Source organism: Bactrocera latifrons, unplaced genomic scaffold (genome assembly GCF_001853355.1).
Source record: "Bactrocera latifrons isolate USDA-ARS-PBARC rearing strain unplaced genomic scaffold, ASM185335v1 scaffold_391, whole genome shotgun sequence".
Classification (NCBI taxonomy): domain Eukaryota; kingdom Metazoa; phylum Arthropoda; class Insecta; order Diptera; family Tephritidae; genus Bactrocera; species Bactrocera latifrons.
The window spans coordinates 156,927-175,728 of NW_017537036.1; the positions used below are offsets into that span (position 1 = coordinate 156,927).

The 18,802-nt window shown below is 37.0% G+C and overlaps 1 protein-coding gene across 1 annotated transcript; it reads right to left on the bottom strand.

Moving 5' to 3' along the window:
- Positions 1 to 2,304: 2,304 nt before the first annotated feature.
- On the bottom strand, positions 2,305 to 3,123 carry LOC108972318. The gene is made up of 3 exons (XM_018938847.1): positions 3,053 to 3,123; positions 2,837 to 2,990; positions 2,305 to 2,774 (listed from the first exon to the last, which is right to left on the bottom strand). The coding sequence occupies exons 1-3, from the start codon at positions 3,101 to 3,103 to the stop codon at positions 2,305 to 2,307; spliced, it is 675 nt and encodes a 224-aa protein (XP_018794392.1). The 5' UTR covers positions 3,104 to 3,123.
- Between the last annotated feature and the right edge of the window lie 15,679 nt (positions 3,124 to 18,802).

Consider the following 18,802-nt stretch of genomic DNA (forward strand, 5'->3'; position numbering starts at 1 on the left):
ACTAACTTACCGCAAAGATTTCTGATTAAAAGATGCTCGGAATACATACCCTTTGGTGCGGATAGCTTGGTAAGCGGTCCCGAAATGTATGCTCGAATACCTTCCGGTGTTTTCGAGTTGTCAGTGTACCACCGGATAGTGCTGCTCCTCAATAGTATGTTGAGTACTGAAAGAAGGTTCAGTAGTATCAATTCCTCTAAGGCCTCCACATGTTGAGACGTAATTATCTTTCCTTTGCCATACCTCCCTGCTTCGCTGCCTGTTGAACTATGGCATGAACTTGATGAAGACGATGGAATATGTATATTCGGTGCCAATTGCTGCAAAAAGTGTTCGAAAGTTAGGTCTATTGGGTGGAATTAATTAGAATCAGCTGCGGCGGTCACTTACCATAAATTATTTGTAAAACATATTGGCATCGCCTATGTTTATAGTGAAGCTGAATACTTGGCCATAACATTAAATTTTGTTTGTTTTATTTCTTCCTGAAAACTCTCTGTTTAAAAGACACCGATGTTATATATATCGTGTATAGATTTACATAACTAAATAGATAAAAAAAAAAAGCTTGTTTTAACCTAGTGTGTTTAACAGTGTAGAAGAACTTTGAGGGTCTTTTCAGAAAAAATCCATTATGTACTGCGCTGAGGACGCCTTATGAACTGAAAAAGTTTGCTTTACGGCTTTTAGAGATATCTAGTTGGGGGCCTGTTAGGGAAAGAATGAATCAAAAATATGTCTTTTAAGGGAAATATTTTTTCTTGTTGAACTGTGATAGCAAAAAACATCAAATAAGGTACCAAATAATAACATTCTGTTAGCCTCCTGAGCAAAAGATGTTCTCTCGAGTGCAAGTTTTTCAATTGGAAATGAAGTAGTATAACATCGATGAGTCGTTCTGCCGATAGTCGTACGAAGGTTCAACAGGACAGGAATGGTTTGTCAATATGTCATAATTTTGTTCGTTACAATTTGATAAAGTGATCCAAGTAGAGTTACTTTTTTCAATATCCTAGTTTAGTTTTAGTCTGTTACGTTATTTTTGTTTAGTATTGTCTGGCAGTTGATCATGGAAAGACGTAGGCCTGAACTATATATACAAATCGTTCAACTTTATTACGAAAATTTATGTTCTGTAAAGTTCGCAACATATGGTTAACATAATCGGCATACTTAGGATACTATTCCCAATACCATCATTAATCTTGAGACTCACCATTCATTATTGGAAAATATTCGTCCAAAAAGATCACATCCTGCCAGCATTGAAGAAAATATTGTAGCCAGAAGCTAAGAATGTACACGAAGACAGTAGAGAGTCGACTCGGCGCCGTTCGCAGCAACTCGGACTGACGTATGGAACGATTTGGCGCATTTTAAGTCGAGATCTTAAATTAAAAGCGTTTGTGCAAGAACTGAAGGTGCTCGCTTCGCTCTATGGGCTCTTGAAAAGTTCCAATAAGATTTGTGACAAAGAACAACCTGAAGAGATTAAAAAGCTATCATTTCATCCAGAAAATTCAACGGTTTGGTGCGGTTTGTGGGTCGGTGGAATCATCGGTCTATACTTTTTCAAAAATGATGCCAGTGAGTGTAACCGTCAATGTCGACCCTTACAGCGCCATGATAATCGACTATTTGATGCCTGAAATAGAAACTCGTCATCTCAGTGACATATGCTTTCAACAAATCGGCGCAATCAATGGATTTATTGAGAGAACACTTTTGTGAGCCAGTTACCAGTTGAAACACTAGAACGAGTCATCGAAAATTAAACTCAATGGATAGACCGCTTAAGACGTAACCGCGGATAATTTTTGAAAGAGATCATCTTCAAAGTGTCAAAGTATGTTTTGTGATTTTTCAATAAAAAAAAGGAACTTCGAAATGGATCACCCTCTATAAACGCTCCTGATCACTAATATATTTACTTCAGTTTGTTCTTTTCGGATGCAGTTTTGGGTAGAAATAATACTATAGTACACAAAATGTTCGTTGAGTTCAAATATTTTATTTTTTTAAAATGCTTGGTTCCTTTTAAATAATTAGTAGCAAGCTCATTTCTGATATTAAAGATTATATCTTTTCTTTATGAACAGCTATTTTATGTTTGATATTAAATGTTTCTTTTAAGCCTTAACCGCTATATTAGTTGTTCAGAAGTTAAAGAAATAAACACCGAATTTTACGGAGACATCTTTACTCCCATCTCTCTTTTTCTCTTTTCTTCTTTCTAGTAAGTCTCTCACTTGAACTTTCTATCTCTCTTTCTCTCTCTCTCTCTCATCGTCCCTCTTTCTTATTTCACCAGTTGCGTCTAATCATCGCCTTGCGTTGCCTGCCAACCATCAACTCGGACCATTGCCAATTGCCGAAGTCTGCATTGTAATCGTTCTGTTGCTCTTCGTAGGAACTATATGGTTGTTGTTGTAGCTTCCTTAGTTGCTTATTTTGCACAACTCGTTCATTACTATTCTTATAATTCGCTGGCAAGACAGCAATCACTGGCATTTCGGCAGCGTTCACCGGTTCACGTTGAGTTTGACGCAGTTTTTGCTCGTCTATATCGCCGCTACGTGGCGTGACCAGCACACGTACATTCTCCACTGTACCGTAACCGTGCAGAGACGGTAGTTGTGAGGCGACAGTATAGTTTGGTGGTAATTGTGGATGGAAGGGATCATCACCGTAGAGCTTGCGGTAGCGTTCAGTGTGTATGAGTTCGATGATTTGAAAGAGTGCAACGCTTGTGGCCCAATTGTAGCCGAGGTATACTGCAAAAGTGAACAAATCTAAGAACATACTTAAACACATAAAGTTGCCGTTGGAAACTTACAGATTATAAAGCCACCGGCTAAAGTGACAACGATCAGAAATCCCAAATTGAGTTTCTTCTTCAAAATTATCATGAATATAATATGTGAGGCAAAGCCGGAGATTACACGTATAAAGTCGCCAATAATAAAAGGGAGCAGAAACCATTTTTTTAGCTGCCATGTGAGGAAAAGATTAGTATTATATATATTATATGATAATGAGTCATATCAAATACCTTCAACGCTCCGAATATCGCCAAGCCACAACCAGTCAAGTATAAGACCATCAAGGTCACAATGAAAGCAATGAAACCTTGAACGTCTGAGGGAAAAGTAAATATAAATAGTGGCTAAGTTATTGCATAAATATTAAAACATAATTTGTTAAGGATTATTGATGTCTTAAGTGGGACCGTTCGGTTAGCTGGCTCTCTTTTCAACCTCAATCCTCAGCAAACATACAATTAACTACGAAAGCGGTCAGATCAAGCTTATTATTAATAACCGATGAAATCACTAAGGTAAAAAAAATGTCTATATTGTTCAGACAAGGCGACTTTTTATCGTGCGACTTCTTCAATCTACTCCTGGAGAAAATAATTCCAGCTGCAGAGCTTAATCGAGCAGGTACAATCTTCTATAAGAATGTAAAGCTGCTGGCATCGTTAGTTCTGCTTTTTCCAGACTAGATAAGGAAGCGTAGCAAATGGGTCTGGTGGTGAACGAGGGCAAGACGAAATATCTCCTGACATCAAACAAACTGTCGTCGCACTTGCGACTTGGCTCCTACGTCACTGTTGAAAGTCATAAGTTCGAAGTCGTATATAATTTCGTCTATTTTCAACAAAAATTAACTTCAATAACAACGTCAGTCTCGATATCTAAAAACTCTGTTTCAAAGACCAGGTAAAGAAGGACCTGGCTAAACTTGGAATCTTCGAACTTGTAGGTTTTTTTGATCGCGGGTAAAAGCGATAGTTTTCTTGGAGTGCTTAAGTCGTTGATTTATTGGTTTTGAAAGAAAATTAGTTTAGAGACTGCTTGGAAGGTGCTCTGAAAATTTCGCGCAGATTGAAGATGCGTGATATAGCTGAAACGTTAAGCATCTCCAAAGACTGAATGTGTCATATATTGAAAGCTGTTGGCATTATGAATATCGCGTTTGCTCACTCTGGACAACAAGTGTTTAAGACTACTTAAATATAATCCGAAAGAGTTTCTGGATCGTTCCGTGATCGCTGATTAAACGCTGATTTGTTGGAGTCAAGAAGAAATCAAAACTTTAAATTTCACCCAGCGAATATACCTCAAGGAAGGCAAATATGATTATATTAGCAAGAAATGTCATAGCCACCGTTTCCTGGTATTCATAAGAGGTAATCGACTAGCTGTGTCATGACACATCTCGGTCGTCGGCACATGCCAGTTTGGATTTAATAACGCACTGCTACCTCATCCACTGATTGGGTCGAGTAAAGTAAGACTGTGAACTAAGAGTTCGGTGAATCAGAAAGTATACTAGGATGAAAACGCAAAACAGGTATTATAACAGGCTTCAAGAAATCTGCTGAGCTATTATAACTCACGCTTTCAGAACCAAACAGGTGTCTTCCTCCATATGTATCGAGTATATTATGTCTGTTCTCGACAGAATACCATTTAACATGCAATGACTTATGCAGATAGTGATTATAGTTTAGTAAGCACAAAGACCGTGCTAGAATGGACTCTGTGGAGCCGATTTCTATATTAAACTTCTGAAAGTATGCAATAAGCCATCAGCAGAGAAATACGAGGTCCTCCTCTATCAAGTAAAAAAATACTTCGGAGAAGTTTTTAATGCTTATTAAAATTTCAACAAGTGATACTAGGCTCTTACAAGTCAGAAAACTCTACTTTGGTAATGCAACGTCTTCCTAGAAGTGGCTGCCCTTAAGATAGCAGAAGATCTAGGGTTCGGGAGGCGATATTAATCAAGCTTATTGACTGTACGCTCGAGGTAGACGAATGGATGTCAAGACTCCTTATCTCTATCATTGAGTTACCTCGTTATTAAACTGGTTTAAGCGCCTCGCCGCAGTAGTATTGCAGGCTACAGTCTCACTATCTGCATAACGAATGATTCAAGAAATGATGCCATTGGACCACCATAGACGTCGTTAATTTTGCTCACTTTGTCTTGAAACAACTTGAAAACGATAACGATTTTTTTAAAGAAAATCATCTTCTCATCTGAGTGGTGCGGTAAATATACAAAACTGTGCATGCGAAGAAGCGAAGAAAATCCACAAATTTTTCATGAACAACCATTACAATCATCTAAATTATCAGGTTGGTGTGGTTTTTGGTCTGGTGGAATCGGCGGTATCATACGTCTTTCGAAATGAAGCTGGTGACGCCGTTACTGTCGGCATAAATAGATGATGACCAACTTTTTATGGCCGCAATTGAAAGAAGTTGATCTGGACAACATCTAGTTCCAACAAGACGGACAAGATTGCTTGTGCAGTTATTTGAAGTAATTGATCTTTAGCGATAAATCAGACTGTCTTCAAACTTTAGAAGTCAATATTGAACGTGCTATTCATAATTTATGACTTGATATAGTGGAAGTAGTACTCGAAAATTGGCTTTATCGAATTCGTTCCTGCAAAAGAAGTCATGATGGTCATTTGTATGATATTCAGAATATTCAGAACTTAATTGCATCGATTCTACTGCACACTAATATTTGAAACATTTCCATCCTGAGACTCAGCATTCGATTATTGGGTATTATTCGATGCAATAGATAACGAAGACTGTGGATGGTTGATTCGATTCGTTCGCAGCAACTCAGACTGACGTATGGAACGACTTGGGGATCTTAAATTGAAAGCGTACCAAATACAGTTAGTATAACAATTGAAGTCGTTCAACCTTTCTAAGGGACATCGCTTCGCTCTTTGGGTTCTTGAAAAGAAGCGAAGTTCTGGCGTTTTCAAGCAAAATTTTGTTCTGCGATGAGGCTATGTTCTGACTCAATGGGTATGTAAATAAGCAAGATTGCTACATTTGAGACGAAGAGCAACGTTAAGAGATTTAAGAGCTGGCACTTTATGCAATTTGTGGGCCGGTGAATCATAGGTCCATATTTCTTAAAAAATTATGTCGGTGAGAACGTAACCGGCAATGACGACCGTTATCGTGAGTTGATAATGGATTATTTGATCCCTAAAATTTAAGGTCGTGATCTCGGCGCCATTTGGTTTCAACAAGGACACCACTTCTCACATGACGCATCAATCAATAGATTTATTAAGAGAACACTTTGGTGAGCAGATAATTTCACATTTCTTATGATATCACACCGTTAGACTTCTTGTTGGAATATCTAAAGTGTAAGGTCTATGCGACAATCCCGCTTCCATTCTGGCCTTGAAGCAAAGCATCACTCGTGTTATTCGCCAGTAAGCAGTCGAAATGATGAACCATCTGAGACGTAGCCGCGGCGTACTTTTGGAAGATATAATCTTCAAAAGATAAATACCAAGGATTGGTCGTTCGGTTGATAATAAACATTTCACTTTAAATTTAAAGTTTCTGTGATTTTTCTTCAAAAAAAGTAGGAAACCTCGAAATGAATCACTCTTTCAAAACCCAGAACTTACAGTGTGCTTATTCTGCGTTTGTCAGTTGAAAGTCAATCGGTTTTCTCTTCTTTCAGGAGTTGCATTGAAAGCGAGGAAACCTTAGAGCAAACCTCCGATGTAGTGCAACTTTCAGCTGTGCTTAAAGTTAGCTGTGATATTATAAACAATTCATTTCCTTCATTCATCTTTTCTCACTTACGATTATCTATCCAGTTTAAAATTCTCAATATGTGAATATTTTTGCCAAATTGCTCATCGTCTCTGAAAAGCTTCATGATGGGATTCACTATCTCCATGCCCATAGAAAGCAGCAAAACTGTTGGTATAAATACTTGCACCTACGAAAAACATATTTAGTTATATAAGTGTGTAAATATTTTTAATGTAAAGACATGTGCTTTGATTTTTTGGAAATTTACTCACAAAGCCGAGCACGACCACCACAAGCACACCCAAACGCACCGAACAATAGAAGAGATATGTTTCCATCCATAACATGGCCATTCGAATTTTGTTGTTATTGTATTTTTTTGAGAACTAAAAATTAAAATAAATTATGCACAAGTGTAACTAAAGTTTTTTCTGCACATTTTAACATTTTGCGCCGTATTTTATTTATTCGTATAACTGTTATTCTTCTAAACTTCGTTTTCGCACGCTCGCTTTGCTTCGATGAACTAAAATCCTGTAAAACAATACGTTTGCTCGTAGCCGACATTTCGTGCTTGGAGCTTGCATTATTTGGTATATTGATTGTTTAAATGAGCGAATGAATAACGGTAAATTCATAATAAATGTCCCTAATCGGGATAACGATCTCATTTTGTCTTTTTGTGCGGTTGGTCATTGAGAAAGACATGGAAAACTCATTTGGCCATAATTTGTTGCAGTGTGTGTTTGTAAGCTTTTTGGAAAATCGTTGTTGTTTTTTCATTTATATAGGTATGTGTAGTTGGTAGTGCTTTGTATTGTATATATTACGTATAATAATATTACAACACCAATAGTAGACGTCATTTTATGATATTATTATTTTGCGATTTCTCGTACACTGAAAATCAGGCCGAGGATTGCATAAATAAGCCGAAATATTTACTGTGTGTACCTGAAGGCAGGGTCCAACGAAATTGAACATTTTACTGCAAGCGTCAGGTGTCCGGTATTTACGTGCTTTCCAAAGTAAACAGGATTTAAAAAAAAAAAAAAACAACAAATGGTTTTTTCGACAAAATCAATTTATTTTTTTTGAAATAGTCTCCTTTTGCTTCAATACACCGTTTTGCACGGTCCAAAAGCTTGTCGAACCAGTATGTCGGCGCAAGACTTTTGAATGGCCCCTACGCCTGCATAACGCTTTCGTTTCATGGGAAAATGAATTTTTTCGAAAATGAAGAAGTCGCAGGGTGTCATATCAGGTGAATACGAGGAGTGGTTAATGGTTAAACTGTGATTTTTGGTCAAATAATCATCCTTCGAATGTTGGATTCTGAGCAATTTTTGGTCGTCAGTCAACTTTTAGGGAACAAACCGTTACACACACCTTTCGTAAGCCCAAATGTTCGGTCAAAATGCGATAAGTCGATATTTTGGAGATATTCAATTCCATTTCCATGAATTTCAATGATGATTTCGGCTGGTTTTTGATGAATTCACACACAGTTTCGACATTTAGGTCCTCACAACTACTTTGAAAACGTTGAAATCACTCGTGTACTCTGCTACGGCATAGGTAAACATTGCCATAAACGTGTTTCATCAATTTAAAGGTTTCGGTAAAAGTTTTACCAATTTTTTATTTAATGTTGGCTCTTTCCAACACTTTTCCTTCACTTCCAATCTATGAAATGTCTCACTGGTCAATGGATAAAGATAGCAAATTCTAATGCTCCGGTCGACATATAGTATAGATGGCGACACCAAGCGTGGCTACATTCAAAAAGTCCTGTTTACTTTGGAACAAGCCTTGTACATAAGAAGGAAGAACAAAAGGTCACATGAGATCCTTATAACTTAACCTTAGTTATTGTCAAGCAGCACAAAACCTACTAAACCAGACGATCGCTGAGAAGCATATAAAACCAGTCAGAGTTTAAGCTGGTTAAGTGACACAAAAAATAAGATGGCTACATGAAAATGTAGCCCTAGGTTTCCTCAAATCTATGGAGCTACTCCCCCCAGTAAAACTATGTGCCGTGGTTCGTTTTGTTGCTGCAAAACCGACGATGCCGATATTAAGGAAGGCCAAAAATATTCGAAGACGTTGAATTGGAGACGTTACTCGATAATTTTTCGAGTCAAACGGTTTTGAACCAATTAAAAAATGCTGGCTACAAAAAGAAACTAGATATTTAGATACTACATAAATTGTCTATGAAAAATTTAATGAACCGATTAAACTTCTGCGATTCTTTGCTGAAACGAAATGAAATCGAATGAAAAAAGATCATGCTCTAAGCGTAGTGAAGCTGAACAAATGGTTGCAAAGGCAGTATTGACGCCTCGAAAGGTTATGCTGAGTCTTTGATGGGATGGAAAAGGAATCATACATTATGAGCTGCTCCAGCTTGATCAAACGTTTGATTCTACATTTAATTGTCAACAAATGATAGGATTGAAGCAGTCAATCGAAAAAAAAACAGCCAGAAGTGATCAAAAGAAGGGATTTCGTTTTCCATCAGGACAACGCTAGACCACATACATCTTTGATGACTTGGCAAAAACTGGGAGACCTTGGCTGGGAAGTTTTGATGCATCCACTATATATACTACCATTTGTTTCGGTCAATGCAGAATTCAATTAATGGACTAAACTTGACTTCAAGTGCAGCTTGTGAAAATTACTAACTTGTCGCAGTTTTTCGCCGCGAAACCAGAAGAGTTTTACAATAATGGAATAATGTCTCTAGAAGGCAAAAAGTGGACGACCAAAATGCTACATATTTGGTTCATTAAAGTTCATTATAAATAAAAAAAAATATATATAAGTTGAGGTTTGATTAGAAATACGAGAAGATTATTTCGTTTACCCTGTATAAAGTTTGTAACACTTTGAATAATGTGTCGTTAGGTTATATACTATCAATCTTACGTAATATTGAAGTTAAATATAATCCTTTGTGAAGATTCTTTTAAATTTTTTATTGTTTTGGAACAGTAATGTGTAGACTCTAGGGTTTCTGAAGTACTTGCTGTTGAAAATTAGTCGGTTGTTTATTGTCTCATTGTGAAATCTGTCTTCGCCAATGTTTTCACTTTCTTTGCCTTATCGATTAGTCTTTAGGAAATATATTGTACATCATTCGGCCTTTTTATTAGCTGGTACTGTATTTGTTATACTTTATTCATGTGAAAAGCTCAATGACTTCAGTTTTGCTCTAAGAAAACCGTGGCAGTCAAAAATATATATTTTACAAAGAGTAATTGCTTAGTACATATTTTTTCGATATAACATGAATGTTCTAATTTTCTTGTATATTCTCCCGGTACTATTTAATTTTCAAAACAAATTGATGAATAATTCCTCTGGTCGTACATGAAAAAGATATGGAGCTGAACTCCGTCATAATTGACCTTTAACAAAAAAGTAAGAGTTCATAGATGGGTGTAGTCGGACCGTGTGTCTCGCGTGTCTCGCCCCCAAACTGCACAAATTTTATTGGCGGCTTGAGATGCATTTTTGCCTTTATCGTAGTAGTACTGTAAAATATGCCGTATTTTCTCTTTATTTTGCTCTATGTTTTCGACGCTATAACGACTTAAAAGGAAAGACAATCAATCAAACACGTATTAGCACGTGAAATGAGCTTTCCAAAAAGGTATAGCATGATCCGATGCGACGAATAAAACTAGAACTACGCGCACTCAGCGCCAACCAGCGAAAATACGCAAGACTTTTTTGACAGCCAATATTTCTATTTAGACATTAGATTGTGATATATCTGGCTCAAATGCATTAATCCATTTCTTGACATATGACACTAACAATTTGGAAAACTTTCAAGTTTATTTACTTGTACAARCTTTGCGGAATTTTTCCCGGTTACGGTTTAATTTTTTGAATTCCACTGTTTTTAGCAACAGTGTGTACTCTTGTATAGTAAAACTTTTTTCTGTGCAGTATCATTATACCAGTTTCGATCTATTAACTATGCTATAAAAATATGAAAGCACAAAAGCTTGCAAAGCTTATGTACTTAAGCGCATTTCTTCTAGTTTATAGCGGTTGAGCTAGCATGTGTAGCTTTCCAGTTGCTTTCAGTTATCAGGTTAATGAAAGGTGACGTCGTAAAGCTTAAAATGTTGTTCAATGTGGTAACAGTTTGACTGTCAGTGAAATTTAAAAGCTTCTGTGATTACACTTGATGATTGTGGCTAGTTCATAGAAGGAAATAATGTTATAATAAGCGCTGGTTAGTAGAGTACGTCTTTTTCAAAAGTATAAAAATAAGTTAACCGAGAGAACTATTTTGATGAGGTTTGTTTTTAGATTTTTTCTTATTCCTGATCAACAACGAAGAGGATTTTTGTATAGGAAATAGAGAGTTTCTTCTAATGAAATTATTTTGAAAAGTATTTTTTACGTTGGATTTCGCATAGAACTTGTCTAATGACTTGACAGAATGACTTTAGTTGACTTCAGGTGAATATTAGCCACCTCTTCCTACAGAACCAATACTTTTAGCTAATATTTCTAATTCGGCTCAAAATCAAGCTGTACAGCGGTGTAAGGAGAAGAAGTTTCTTAATAAGGTATCTACTTAAGGTTGAATGGTCTATATTTTTAAGATATAGATCATTAGTTTCTATATAAGGGGAGCGTATTATAATAGCGTAACTTATGCAACTTAATATCTTTCTAGCTTTTTTCATACGATTCTAAATAATTACTGATTAATTCTAAGAGGATATTTTTCAAAAAAATCAAGTTCTAAATGGATTAAATTTAGTTGTAAGAGCATGTAAAACTAATTATCTTAGTACAAAATGTTAAATTAAGAAGAATTCACTGCATCATTATTTATTTTATTTATCCACAGAAACATACACAAGCCGTACAGTCAATCAACTCATCAAATACAAATAAGTTATTGCCTACATTAAGGCGCCCACCCCATAAACTACTCGAAAACTACTCACTCACAAATAAATATAAATCATTTCAAGCCATAAATTCATAACGGATTATTTAATAACAGTTCGTTACACTAAGGAGAAGCAAATGTCTGCAAACAGTCATTGAATTTTGCCTGAATTGACCATCAATTGAGTTTATGCACTGAAGCAAAAAACTATTGAGGGAAGCATCGAGGAGGAAAGCTTATTGGCGTCGGTCATTCATGCAAGCACTTGACTACCAGTGAAAAGCCATTATATGTATATGCAAAAAGCAGCAGTAACCACAACTTGTGTCGAAGGATGCTCGAATGGTCAATGGGTGCTGAATTACAGCAATGTGAAGATGGCTGTATCGTATTGCATACTTACAGGCACCTTATGTGACCGGTCAAGCAGCGATTGTATGCGGTGAAATAGTCATGCACATTTGCATAATGCATATGAGGGGAGCTGTAAGCATATATTAAAGAAATTGCTATGGCTTGTTCGAATCGTGATTGCAGTAAAATTGCTGCTTTGCTCTAAACTAATTCAATAAGGGCGGATCGACGATGAAAAGTTATAACCTATGAACTTTGATTATAGTAATCGTGATTGGAACTAATGCGAAAAGTATTGAATAAGGGTTCATTAAGATCAGATTTTGGCAGATTTTGTGTCGCAATATGTTTTGAGAGAAGCTCATGTTTCAGTCGACGATTTTCAAGCTCTGATTATTTAATTTATTAGAAGTTGTCATCGTCATTGACAAATGTCAAGGGAAGCTTTTCGCATCGTGAACACACCAAACACTAACTAATTGACTTAAAAAGATCAAACTTCTTACGAGACTGTTCCTGATTCCGGGTTGCGATGCATAGACTTGGGCAACTCCGACTGCAACACACGGGATGAGCTTCTCTTTGAATTTATTATGAGTGGTAGTCTGAGAAATGAGTTTGTGGTCTGTGAACCTACATTCACCTCTAGAAATAGAGGGCTCTAGGACTGGAAAGCAGACTATTCGTTCTCAACCAGCCTTCATAGGTGCATAATGCAGCTGCCCCCTAATGACCATCACCAAAAGACATAACTCTTCAAATATACTATCAGTATTTTGGACAAATTTACCTAAGTTCTTTAACAAGGCCAAACGTACCAGCAACTGGGAGCCATACAGTTGCAATTTAACTACATATAACTAGGAGATTAGGTCGGCTAAATACAAGATTAGGTCTGCTAAACAGCAGAATTTTTGGATTGTCTGTGAAAACGTCACCCCGACGCCAGAGGCAGTAAGGCAGTACAAGGACCTGGCTAAAGGTAAGACTGACTGAGTAGTTACGGCACTTCTGCGATCGCATTTTCCTGGAAACAATTTGGGAAGGCTAGTGTCCAGCTGCAGTCGAACACAAGTCATGTAAGAAACTTGAGTAGTCACAAGACAACTTTTTACTGCGGACTCAATAAAGTAAGATAAGGCTTCATTCGTTAATACTAGCTAATAAGGGAAGTAATGTATGCGGCATCATAAATATCGAAGCTGCCTTTGATAACATGTCTCACTGAGCATAGAAAGAGCACGGGATAAAAGGAATGTGGCAGCACCGGTGGGTAGTTGGATAGATGCCGTACTGCACACCAGAATAGCTGAAACCACAGTGGGGCATGATGGTATTCGACTCGGCACTACAAGCGGCTGTCTAGAGGGTGGAGTGCTATCGTCCCTGTTATGGAGTCTTGTCGTGGACGAATTACTCCTTTCGCTAACTAACAATGACATCCGTTGTCAAGGACCTCAGAAACCTAACCCTTGAGGGCAGAGAGGTAGAGATGACGAATATAGTAAAATATTTAGATCTCACGCTGGATTCCACCAGGTCAAAGCTACTAAAGCACTAAACGCTGAAGCTGCAAGGCAAGTGGTTGTGCACCATTATCGCGCGACCAATTATTACGTATAGAGTGGTGACTTGGGCTTCAAAAGCATCGCAGACTTCGGTACGACTGCAACTATCGTAGCAGCAAAGACATGCCTACATCTGCGTGCACAGCACTTGAAGTCATGGTAGAAGACAAACCACCTCACCTAGTAATCGATTAGGTAGCCAAACACACACTGCTCTAAAGGCCAGCAGAAGGATTTGACAGAGGTAAGGTAATCTCTTCCCAGCGCAAGAAGGACTTAAGTGGCGAAATATCATTGGCCTTTCTTCCAAGGGACAGCATCATATTCTAAGCAAAGGTCTTGCCAACAACTCCAAGGAATGTGTCATGCTAAGTTGCTAACTTTAGCAGATTTAAATATGTAATGAACTTGCCAAGGTACAAACTCGGGCTTCTTGACAATTACTACACTTAAAAAGCACTTATATAAAATGGCCCTAACTTCTTGTGTGAATTGCGGGTTCAGCGACAAGGAGCCTGAAACTCCAGAATACCTGCTAATTGACAGCGCAACAGTTTTTAGACACTGAATAAAAGCCCTTGGATCCTTGTTTCAAAAAAGGGATCATATAGCCTCGATCACACCTAGCAATTTATCATGAAATATATAAAAAATCATGAACACAGATGTGTGACATTGCCGTAATAATTCTCATCCCTAAAAAAGATATCCGGACTCTGTATTGGACTGAGAAAAATTTTTCATTCTGACTGACCTGAAGACCACCTCAAGTGTTAACTAGATTTGACCTCTAGTGAATCTTTATATATTCCTAAACACAGAAAGTCTCTACAGCAAACAAGTTGCTCTCATTTGAAAAAGGCAAAATGGCAAAAAANAAAAAAAAAAAAAAAAAAAAAAAAAAAAAAAAAAAAAAAATTAAAAAAAAAAATAATAAAAATAAGATAAAATTTTGAAGGCACTGAATCATCATATTATCGAATCTGTATGGAAATATTGGAGTAAAGTTGCAACTAATCCCACACTTTCATTAAAACCAACGATTTTTTAGCCTACACATATACCCCTTGCATATGCCCCCATAAGCATGAGATTCTTACACACATTGTGCTTTAAAAAGTTTTTGCCTCATCACAGCGGTTTTCAGAGTTTTTTAAGCTTTTTGCAAATTTTTTGCATCCCATTCCACATTTTTCCACACTTCATATTAGTAATGCACTTAAGTATATAAGCTCTACTACTTAGTACTTAATAATAATAAGCTCTGTCCTTTCCTGCTGTGGTACGAGACATCGTTTATTACAAAAACTCAACCACCTCACACTTTACGTGCTAGTCATTATCACACACAGCCACACACACACACACACACACACACACACACACACACGACAATTTGGTCTGCCAACATGCTTTTTGGCGCTGTCAACGCTCTTGATTCAGGCATTTTTTCACTTCCTGATCTGTCGCTGTTGCCTGCGGCTTGGCGCATGTCGTACGTGTCGGCATTTATGCTAAGTACTTAGGTACAAAAAGTGGATATAAATAGGTGTTGGCTGAGCGGTGTGGTTGGCTTACAAGGATTTGCTTGATAGCTTTTTTTCATATATGCATATTGCAGGCATTTGTGGTGGAGCATTCCAGCTTAATGTTGAAATGGATATGAAAGACGTGTTAGTAATGAGCAGAATTGAATATGAGAAAAATTGTTACTTTACGTTTTATGGAGAGAAGGTATGTCTGGATTGGTAAACTGATTCTGACACTGAGTAGACATGCTTAGAGGCAATATAGTTAGCTTTTATTTATACTCATTTATTTAAGTAAAAATAATTGTTGTCAAAAACTTTAACATTTCGATATAATTCATAATTTTCTTTTTAGGAACACTTTACATACAATATAAAAAAAAAATATATATATTATTTTTTTATAAAAATTTACATAACCTATTTACTGATTGATATTAATTTTTTCAAGTTTTATGCTGTATGCTTTAGAATCCATAGTACATTTATTGAAGACAAATGTTACTCATACGACCTGTGCCACTTTACAAATTGAACAATTAGAAAATTTCCTGTGCAGTATATTAAAATAATATACTATATTAAAAAGCAAAATATTTATATAAAGCAGTTTTAACATCATCTTTTCGTAGATTGTGTAATATATCAGAACTTTACAAAATGTTACTCATACGCCCCAAAAACACAGCACGTTAATGTTGTCTTATGATAAAAAAGGAATGATTTGGAATAATTGGAGGATTCATATTTCCCTGTAAAGTTATAAAAAAAAGAAAATTTACATATATGGAAAACCTTGAGTTTATGAGCAGTCTAGTGTATAACTTACAATCGATGTGGATTATAATTCATCATTGAGCTTTCCATCTTGAAGCGCTCAACCTTGCATATTAAATGCCTATTGTTTCAAAAGATCGCAAAAAGGTTATTAGTAGATCTATACTAGATTAAATGGAACTGCCTATCAGAGTTGCTTATGAGTCTTTCAACATAGGCATGCGTGATATAATTCTTCTCTATTTCAACTGATATGACCCTTGATATCAGCTGATATAGCATTCAAAAAATTAATTAATCTTCTTAGACCTCATGATCCAAAAGTATTTGTAATTATGGTCTTTATATATTTGGGACCAAGCAATTAAATTTGTGTAAATTGCAGCGACCTTCCTTGTGGACTACAGTCAAACGGTATCCCCTTAATGCTGTCAGGAGTCCTCCTCAGAAAATGGTCTATTGAGCACAAGTTTTCTTCATTTTACTTGATTGAGTAAGAGTTACTCTTTCGTTAAACTCCACAACGCTTGATGGTTTATAGTTGCGGGTCAGAATATTCTGCAGATGATTCACTAACAGTTGTTGATGCTTCGAGTCTCTGAATGATGCAGTTTAAGACCAGCCAAGCTTCGCTTCCAATCTACATCTTTAACTTTGAAGAATACAATGAACTTCTGTTAAAGTGTGATAGTAAGAAAATGTGTAGATTCCATATGATAACTGTGTTTGTGTTGTGTTTGTCCGGAAAGTAATAGACATCGCAGAGTACGCGCACGAACTCGATTCGGTGAATGCCGTTTCTAGCTAACGAACGAGCGGCTGGTTGTTCCCGAGTAACTGGTCAGTCAAGACAAACGTTTTCGCCCGACGTCTTTCTGTGAATGGTGCAAGCCGAAAAAAGCCCAGATGTTGCCTCCCCGAACTTTTTTTGGTTTCCTTTCCTGAAAATGTCGATGAAAGACAAGAATTTTGAGACGACAGAGTGGATCCAAACAGCATGCACCTCAGGCTATTCCGGAGAATGCCTTCCGTGACGTCTCCACTGATTGGAAATCCCGTTGGCAGCACTGCATTGATGCAAAAGAAGAATATTTTGAAAGTTTTTAAAGAACTGTCAATAATTTTTTTTAAATCGACTCAGTGCTGCTACTTTCCGGACAAACCCTGTTTTGTGTGTATTCAGTGATCATGACTGGAAGAAAAAGAAAAAAAAGGAAGAGAAGAGAGGAGGCAGCTTTGTCTTACTACGGTGTTTGAGATGAGAAATGTGTGGATCATTAATAGATCAGCTTGTTGCTGTCTTGGTTTGGCATCCGGTAACGATCTTCTCCACTTTCGACTATCATAATGTCATGTTGTCAATAAGGCTGCAAAATTCTCATTGTACGAAGTCTGTGTTTACTCTTGAATTTACTTAGAAGGAAAGATGGATCTGCCAATGATCTGCGGAAATGACTGGAATAACGAATCAATGTTAAAGTCATAAACAAAGAACGTTCTAGATTCCACCTAACAATTCATGTGACGACAAGGGGTTAGGGTCAATATTACTTTACTAGCCCTGATCGCACTGTCAGCCACTCTGCTTAGAAGTATTAAATCTACATCTACCGGAAAGGCTACTACTTTCGCTTAAAAGACACTGCACTGGCCTCTTCGCCTGGAGAGCTGTGAGTAGAAAAATCCCTCTCCCCCTCTTCATATCTATTTTTAACATCGCGTCCACATATCCCTGCTAGATTCAAGTCATCAGAGATTCTGTCGAAATTGCGGAGGTTTCCTGGAGATCCCTGATTGGTAACCATCATGTACCCAACTTTCAAGGTGGTCCACTTTAAGTGAGCCCCAATTTCCTTACTCCATTCTCAATATTTTTTGTCCTTGAAAGCATCCTATTCAGGACAAGTCCTTGTCTATTTTAAGTTATCCGCATGACTTCTCCAGACCTTAATTAAATGATGGCTTGCAACAATTTAGAGGAATTGGGTTAAATTATCGTTCATAAACTTCAAATAAAAGAATCATTCAGAATTTAACCTTTAATGCCGACTGAGATAAGCATTTGATGAAGGTACTCTGGTCCATAAAAATTTGTATAAATGGGTATAGGCTACAAATATTCAAAAAATTTTAGTATGTCTCATGGGAATCGGGTTTGATAGGAAAAAATACATATATATTTTTTGAAGATTTTAAGTATGAAGTTCTTTGGAAGAAATCCTTCTACAGAGCATGTGTTACGCTTTAAAGTGGGAAAAACAGGACTGTTGATTAATCGCCAAAACTTTGAAAGTAGTAAGATTGCCGGTACGCTGATTCCTTTCAGAAAGGGTCTAAGTGAGAGTATATATAATATGTTATATATATTATAAGCCAATCGCATGTTCATAACCGAAAAACCCACGGGCAAGCCCGTTTTATGTACTCTTCCACAAATATCGATGTAATTTTGTAAACAGAGATAGCTTTAAGTGTCGCTTGAATCTTGGTGAGTAAGGCAACACTCCCATTACTATTGTTTTGTTGAAGATTTATCTCTACATACCGATTTATGACAAGGACAATTTTGCAACCTTTGTACTAATGTCTTCCGATGTTTTTGAGCCCTTAGTGTACCAGTTAATAGTTTTATCTCGTAGTATCAAGTCTGGAGTGACCTCATTCAGCTTCACTGTCTAAGGTAAATTTAAATTCCTTTGTAATACCTGAATTTTGGTAATTGTGCTGCAAGTGATGTTTCATTACGTAGAGCCCTCATTTGTTGGAAATATATCAGTTTCCCACTTCCATGCCTTGTTTGATAAATTACCAGGTGAAGCGGTGTGAGTTCCAATATGATTTGTAGTGCTGCCGTCAGCCGCGCACACATGGCACCCCTTTGCACAGACGCTCAAGGTGAAAGTTCTAAGGTCCGGCAGGAACTTTGTATTGGTAAACGGAATTTTAGTCATATATGATGGATTGATGTTCAGTCCAACCATGCTGTACCACACTTTGTCAGATCAAAACTTCTTTGCAAGGTATAGCAAAGAGTGTTCTCGAATT

Coding starts and splice junctions, on each gene's coding strand:
- LOC108972318 (XM_018938847.1), bottom strand. CDS start 3,103: ATGGTCTTATACTTGACTGGTTGTGGCTTGGCGATATTCGGAGCGTTG. Junction 2,991..3,052: donor CGATATTCGGAGCGTTGAAG/GTATTTGATATG, acceptor CTCACATGGCAG/CTAAAAAAATGGTTTCTGCT. Junction 2,775..2,836: donor AGCCGGTGGCTTTATAATCT/GTAAGTTTCCAA, acceptor TCACTTTTGCAG/TATACCTCGGCTACAATTGG.